The sequence below is a fragment of the Anas platyrhynchos genome, chromosome 18, assembly GCF_047663525.1.
Source record: "Anas platyrhynchos isolate ZD024472 breed Pekin duck chromosome 18, IASCAAS_PekinDuck_T2T, whole genome shotgun sequence".
Classification (NCBI taxonomy): Eukaryota; Metazoa; Chordata; class Aves; order Anseriformes; family Anatidae; genus Anas; species Anas platyrhynchos.
Window position 1 is genome coordinate 2,786,844 of NC_092604.1, and position 8,014 is coordinate 2,794,857.

General features: G+C 47.6%; 1 protein-coding gene across 1 annotated transcript; it reads right to left on the bottom strand.

Annotated features, from left to right (window-relative positions):
• Positions 1-4,332: 4,332 nt before the first annotated feature.
• Positions 4,333-7,980, bottom strand: LOC139999038 (uncharacterized). The gene is made up of 2 exons (XM_072025367.1): positions 7,856-7,980; positions 4,333-7,262 (listed from the first exon to the last, which is right to left on the bottom strand). The coding sequence occupies exons 1-2, from the start codon at positions 7,904-7,906 to the stop codon at positions 4,521-4,523; spliced, it is 2,793 nt and encodes a 930-aa protein (XP_071881468.1). The 5' UTR covers positions 7,907-7,980; the 3' UTR covers positions 4,333-4,520.
• Positions 7,981-8,014: the final 34 nt, after the last annotated feature.

Below are 8,014 nucleotides of genomic sequence, written 5' to 3' on the forward strand. Positions count from 1 at the left end.
CTGAGTTCAGTATTATTGACAGGAGAGAGACAAAAACAGATTATTTCTTTCTCCTTTCAGATCTTGGAAATCCTTTGGCTCTTTATACATCCACAAGCAAGTATTTTCATTTCTGAACCCATTATTCTATTAGAACAGTAGACTATACTACACAAAAGGCATTAGGGAAAAAAAAAATAAAAATACCCTAGGAGTCTTTGCCCTCATCACCTCACAATTTTCCCAAACTCTTCAAAGAGAATAACTACTTTCTTCTTCCTTTCCCTGGATGACACACCTCACAGACATTTATTGTTGCCTAATGCTGCAAAGCTCTTTGGGACAGAATTTAGCTAAGCAGTAGTCTTAAAAATAAATCTTAATCCTGCTGTACAGCACAGCCTCCACCCTGAACCCACAAAGAACCTGCTCAAAGGACCATTTCCAGCCATTCCTCTCCCCTGCAAAAGCAAACAATTTCCTGCTAATGTATTTAGCTTTCTTTGTAACAGTTCACATTTTAAATTAAGACAAACGTGAAGAATGCCCAGTGGTCTACGAAATGAAAAAGACTCCATGTCAAATTCTTCTCCTTTCTGAAGAGGTGGGAAGAAAGTTGTTTGAACCACATCTTTTGCAGAAATCCAAATTCTCTGGACCATTGTTCCCAACAGGTTTAAAGACAATAGCCCAATGAAATCAGAGATTTCAAAATCTTAAAATGAAAGTTTACTAAAAGCACAAACCCTGGAATGCAGGAAATTAATCAGAAAATAAAGTAATTGAAATATTGCTCAGAACGCCCTTCAGTATCATATTTTAATTCTATTAAATTCATAAAGCATAATACAGTTTAAGTTGCAATACACTGCAACCCACTTTTTCAATCAAATGTCCGGTCTGTCAAAGGTAAATTGAAATTGTGCAGGTTTTGGAGAAGTGGCCAGGATCTCTTCATGCTTGCTCAGGCAGGAACTCGAGTATGAACTCAGCAGTAGAAAAGCCCCTTTCTCATCTGTTCACTCACCACCTGAGGTTCTCTTAACATGCCAAGACAGGCTTCATTTAACTTGAGCTTTGTCTTGTGACCACCTGAACCAGACCAATCTTGTATACTGTGGTTGCCAATATGTGGCTGCAGATGCTAACGCTAGACATGAAAAATCTACCAGTTTTGTAGTTTCCCACCTGTGACCACATCCTTTGGATCTTCTTCTCATAACAGCTCATTTGGTCTTCAGTAAACTTCTATAAAATAAAGCTCTTTAAAATAAGCTCTTCTATAAAATAAACTTCCACAACATTCACGGACATCTTGTAAAGTGTTTGCCACATCTTAAATAAGCTGACAAAATACAGTAGCCTTCATCACTAGATGTTTCTTCTTATCTTCATACACTCTTCCTATTGGTCCTTTGGGGTAAAACTAAGCCCTTATTTATTTACTGGCATGTTCATACAGCACTCAACATTGATTGCTCAAGCACTCAAGCACTCAAGATTGAGCTAGATCACAGGTACTGCTGGGTTTACTTACAGATATACTAACAGGTCCAGCCCTACCCACTTTGCAACACAACTTTATCCATTACACATAACTCCAAGGGCATGCTGGTCTGATCGAAATCCTCTTGGACCTCTATCTGGAACCAAAAACCTACAGAAATCACCAATTAAATGACTTTAATGGCTGTTTTGAGAGCTCCTCCTGAGTTGTTGTCAGAACAGGGTACACTCTCCCTCCCCTCACCACAGAGCCACCACTGTATCACCACTACAGTGACATTCTCTGATCCTGTCACACACTTACCGGCTCCTGCCAGGAGTGAGGGGTATCATTCACACCTCTTCCCATCTGCTACTCCTTCACTCACCACTCCTCATCTGACTGGTAGACGTGAGCCAAAGCCTACCATGGTTCCTGGCCCTTGCCCTGAGTGCCTCCTGCACTGTTACAACTTTTTTTTTTCCCCTCCAAGCACTATACAGCCCAGTTGCCATGTGCTCTGTGTGAAGGCAGGGCTGAGCCCAAGGATGAGCCCTGCCCATCTCCTCCTTCTCATGCAAAGGCATCAAAGAGCAGGCATTAGGTGTTATTATTCTTCCTGCAAATGGAAGCACTGATCCAACACCACAATGTGAATGCTACAAAGGTAGGAAGAGCAGAAGACAGTGGAGAGGCTGGTTTGTGTTATAAATTGCCCCCTTAATTAATTTTCAGAGAGCATTGTATTAATCATAGAAAGGAATTTATTGAGTAAGCCAACAGCAAGCAAAACAGCTTTGGGCGGCCGGGGAGTCTCAGCTCCGCCAACCGTGCACACCCCACCCCCGCCAGGGTCCCTTTTTATATCTTGGTAATTCCAGGATTACACAGCACATCCTGGTATATTCTGTGACTGCACGCACTGTTGCTACGGGGTCGTCTCTCTCCTCTGGTGTCGTGAAGATGAAGGCCATAGTCTTCCTCGGCGTTGTGGTTCAACTTCTTTTTTTACTTGGTCATGTTGGCCCAGCATGAGACAGGAAGGCAGGATGTTCATACACTAGCAATTTATCAGGAGATGGTTACATGAGCTTTGCAACAGTGTCTTTGAACAAAAGAGGCAACTGAGATGCAGAAGGGGAGAAGGTTCTCTTTTTTGTTACATTAAGCAAAAGAATTTTCATAGTGTCTAGCCAAGTATTATACAGCTCCTTACTTCAGCAGGGAGCTTTCACAACTCCCGCTCCTCAAAAAGAACTCCTTGTTTTTATAACACAAAAGACAATGAACAAACATTTATGGTTGTTATATATGGAGTGGTAATTCGTGTTGAGAAAATGGTTGATATTAATAAAGAAGGGGGAGATTTGGGAATGTGGCCATGGGGGTTGGAAAACCCCGTGGTTGAGATAACATTAGACTCTTAATGACGAGGCCATCAGGAATATAATAGAGTTTAGAGGGAACAAAGAAGGGTGATTCAGGAGACTCTATGCAGTCCCTGGTTTCTTGTTCCCCAGCTGGTTCTCTTGTTCTCCAGCCATTAAGCCATGGATGTTTCTAGGTGTTTGCTGTTGTTGTTACATTCAAAGTTGTTTGACCAATGAAAAGTTGTTTTGAAAAGAACTGCTGTGGAGAGAAGGGTATAAGAGGGGAGCCTGCCCTCAAGATAAAAAAGGCAACACGATGAAGTTACATCAGTAAAGAAGCAGGAAAAAGAAGTGAAGAGGAACAGGCTGGCAGAATGGAGACCAGGACAGGAGCAGGCATATTGATTGCCTCATGAAGACAGGTTTGGCCAGACTCAGCAAACTGCTCAGAGAAGCTCGCACAGAAAGTCACTGGAAACAGGCACACTGGAGCTGGAGAGAAGCTCGAGCTGAGAGAAGTGGACCCGTGCACACAACTGCTTCTCGCTGGTAAGCAGTTGCACATTATGGGGACTCACACAGGAACAAAGAGTGTCCTGGTAACCTTACAGCTCATTCTCCTTATTAACAATTGGACAGTTTATGAGCCTGAAATATGGGACCAAACTGAGGTCAAGGTGTGGGACTCTGCAACTAAAAATGACAAGGTTGCAGTGGGATTGCTCGGCACCTGGCGAGCAGTCTCTGAGGCCTTGAAGAGCCATGTGGGACCACAATCACAAACGTGGTTTGTCAGGTAGTGAGGGAGCTGTGGGCTCCTGTACTGATCTGACTGCTACGCCACGGGCCCCTCTGCTGCTACAGCCATCGAAGGCTTTTGCTGTTACACCCCCTGTTGACCTGAATGTGCCTTTTGACCCAGGCCCAGTGGCCTTGAAAAGGAGATGGATCTGCTTTTCTTCAATCTGGGAGGAACGGGATACAGAAGGCCTGAAGACCGAGTTGCTTGACAACTTAAAGCAAGACATATTGTTCAAAGGGAATGGAAAATGGAGACTTGTTAGTAATCAAGAAAAGGAATGGAAAATGGGAGACTGTTAAGCCATGGAACTTAAAGGATTGTTTGTTACCTATCCTGATTGTACGTATGTATAGGCGTACTCGAGTTTAGTATGTAAAGCAATGTTCTGTATATTTAGAATGTTTGATGTTTGTGTGTGCATGTTGGTGGAGCGTAGACTACCCGCACACCCAGCGCTGTTTACTTGCCTTTTATACCTTTTATAGCTTTTATACCTTTTATAAGTATTTGTTTTATAAATATTACAAAATTCAGATTGAGTTGAGACCTCATTTATATCAGGGTCTGATTTTAGTGTGGTCCTATGTGGAAGTGGGACTTGAACTGAATGATTCTTGTGGGTCCTTTCCAAAAGCAAGATACTCTGCAATTCTAGTATGTAGAAGTGGGAGACCTTCAGTGAGCAAGCCGAGTAACATTCCCTCCCTCCCTCCCTCCCTCTCTTCCCTATATATTTTTCCAAGTCTAAAGGTTTCTCGTGTCTTACCTCATTTGATGGTTGCTTTCCCATGGGATCAAATTTCACAGAATCACAGAATTTCTAGGTTGGAAGAGACCTCAAGATCATCGAGTCCAACCTCTGACCTAACACTAACAGTCCCCACTAAACCATATCCCTAAGCTCTACATCTAAACGTCTTTTGAAGACTTCCAGGGATGGTGACTCCACCACCTCCCTGGGCAGCCCGTTCCAGTGCCTAACAACCCTTTCAGTAAAGAAATTCTTCCTAACATCTAACCTAAAACTCCCCTGGCGCAACTTTAGCTCATTCCCCCTGGTCCTGTCACCAGGCACGTGGGAGAACAGACCAACCCCCACCTCGCTACAGCCTCCTTTAATGTACTTATACAGAGCAATAAGGTCACCCCTGAGCCTCCTCTTCTCCAAGCTGAACAGGCCCAGCTCCTTCAGCCGCTCCTCATAGGACTTGCTCTCCAGGCCCCTCACCAGCTTCGTCGCCCTTCTTTGGACCCGCTCAAGCACCTCGATGTCCTTCTTGTAGCGAGGGGCCCAAAACTGAACACAGTACTCGAGGTGCGGCCTCACCAGAGCCGAGTACAGGGGGACGATCACCTCCCTAGCCCTGCTGGTCACAGTGTTTCTGATACAAGCCAGGATGCCGTTGGCCTTCTTGGCCACCTGAGCACACTGCTGGCTCATATTCAGCCGACTGTCCACCATCACTCCCAGGTCCTTCTCTGCCTGGCAGCTCTCCAACCATTCCTCTCCCAGCCTGTAGTTCTGCTTGGGGTTATTGCGTCCCAGGTGCAGGACCCGGCACTTGGCCTTGTTGAACTTCATACAGTTGACCTCAGCCCATCGGTGCAGCCTATCCAGATCCTCCTGCAGAGCCTTCCTACCCTCGAGCAGATCGACACACGCACCTAGCTTGGTGTCATCTGCAAACTTACTGAGGGAGCACTCAATGCCGTCATCCAGATCATTGATGAATATGTTAAAGAGTACCGGCCCCAGCACCGAGCCCTGGGGAACACCACTAGTGACTGGCCTCCAACTGGACTTGGCTCCATTTACCACAACTCTTTGGACCCGGCCATCCAGCCAGTTTCTAACCCAATGAAGCGTGCGCCAGTCCAAGCCAAGAGCAGCCAGTTTCTTGAGGAGAATGCTGTGGGAGACGGTGTCAAAAGCCTTGCTGAAGTCAAGGTAGACCACATCCACAGCCTTTCCCTCATCCACCCAGAGCGTCACTTTGTCGTAGAAGGAGATCAGGTTCGTCAAGCAGGACCTGCCTTCCATAAACCCATGCTGGCTGGGCCTGATCGCCTGCTTGCCCTTCAAGTGCCGCATGATGACTCCCAAGAGGATCTGCTCCATGAGCTTCCCTGGTACTGAGGTCAAACTGACCGGCCTGTAGTTCCCCGGGTCTGCCCTCCGGCCCTTCTTGTAGATGGGCGTCACATTTGCTAGTCGCCAGTCAGCTGGGACCTCCCCCGATAGCCAGGACTGCTGATAAATGATTGATAGGGGCTTGGCCAGCTCCTCTGCCAGTTCTCTCAGTACCCTTGGGTGGATCCCATCCGGCCCCATCGATTTGTGCACATCCAAGTGCCGTAGCAGGTCACCAACCAGTTCTTCGTGGATGGTGAGGGCCACATCCTGCTCCCCGTCCCCTTCCACCAGTTCTGGGTACTGGGTATCCAGAGAGCAACCAGTTTTGCCGCTAAAGACTGAGGTAAAGAAGGCATTGAGCACCTCCGCCTTTTCCTCATCTCTTGTAACTAAGTTTCCCCCTGCATCCAGTAAAGGATGGAGATTCTCCCTAATCCTCCTTTTTGTGTTGATGTATTTATAAAAGCGTTTTTTGTTATCTTTAACAGCAGTAGCCAGATTGAGCTCCAGATGAGCTTTGGCCTTCCTAATCTTGTCCCTGCACAGCCTCGCTACATCCTTATAGTCCTCCTTGGTGGCCTGCCCAATTTTCCAAAGATTATAAACCCTCTTTTTTCTCCTAAGCTCAAGCCACAATTCTCTGTTGAGCCAGGCTGGTCTTCTTCCCCGCTGGCTCATCTTTGGGCGCATGGGAATAGACCGCTCCTGCGCCATTAGGATTTGCCTCTTAAAGAGCGCCCAGCCTTTCTGGACCCCTCTGCCCTTCAGAACCGCCTCCCATGGGACTCCACCAACTAGTGTCCTGAGCAGCCCAAAGTCAGCCCTCCGAAAGTCCAATACAGTGGTTTTACTGGTTCCCTTCCTGGCCCCGCCAAGAATAGTGAACTCCACCATTTCGTGGTCACTCTGCCCAAGACTGTTCCCGACAATCACATCCTCCACCAGTCCTTCTCTGTTTGTGAAGAGAAGGTCTAGCAGGGCACCACCCCTGGTAGGTTCACTAATCAGCTGCGTCAGGAAGCTATCTTCCACGCTCTCCAGAAACCTCCTAGACTGCTTCCTCTGGGCTGTGTTGTGCTTCCAGGATATGTCAGGGAAGTTGAAGTCCCCCACGAGTACAAGCGCAGACGATTTTGCAGCTTCTGTCAGCTGCCTGTAGAACTCAAGTTTGCACTGTCCCCCAATGACAAAGAGGAAGTCACTGATGATGGCTACACAGTGATTGTACAACGGCACACGGAGGTCCCCAACCTTGTACCATGTGCTGCAGCTCTTGTCGGCAGCCCACATCTCTCTGCAAATGCAGTTGTCAATGGTTCTGCCACCAGCAATAAGCAGCGTGGTGGAACTGGAGCGGAGGCTTGTGCATTGGGTCTGCAGGAGTGGCTGAGCATATAGCAGGGATTGGTAAGTCAGAGCCTCCTGAAGGTGTCTGTGGCAGCCTGAATCTAGCTTCATAAAAGGTATTTCCTGAACAAATTCCTGCAGATCCTGTAAAGGAATGAGAGGGAATCTTATGCGCCTTAAAATGTCTGCTGCATCTTCCAGCCGTGTGCGGTCATGCTGCAGCCAGTTCACAGCAGCTCTGAACAGTTCCAGCTCACTGCACCCCTCTGTGTTGGTCCTGTCTAAGATTTCACAAAGGGTTTGTGTGTGCATGTTGGTGGAGCGTAGACTCCCCGCACACCCAGCACTGTTTACTTGCCTTTTATACCTTTTAGAAATATTTGTTTTATAAATATTACAAAATTCAGATTGAGTTGAGACCTCATTTATAACATGGTGTATTACAGTTTGGAGACTCCTCACCCCCTGCACAACAGCATTCCCCAGATCTGCAGGGGTGGAGTGGTGGCCTAGCACCAGCACAGAGCCATACTGAATTTCACTTTCCTCATCCTCATTGCACAAGCTGGGCTTCCAACACTGAAGCAGGAGGCCCAGAGAGCAGCTGGCACAGACAGCCTGCCTGCTGCCCACGATGCCCCACATGCTCCCAGCAAGGAGCTTGCTGCACGGTCAATGGCAGGCACAGCAATCCCACCAGCTGCTCTCATCACCAAGCATCACCACGAACGCCTTACCACCCCTGCCCTAGCACACTCTCCCTGCGCCCTGCTGATGCTCAGCTCCATCCTGCCGCCAGCTGCACGGGGCCCAGCGGGCTCGGGGTCCGCGCTGCCTGCATAAGACCCCAGCAGGGCCCAGCTGCGCGCAAAAGCAGCAGCTGACGGAACGCCCCC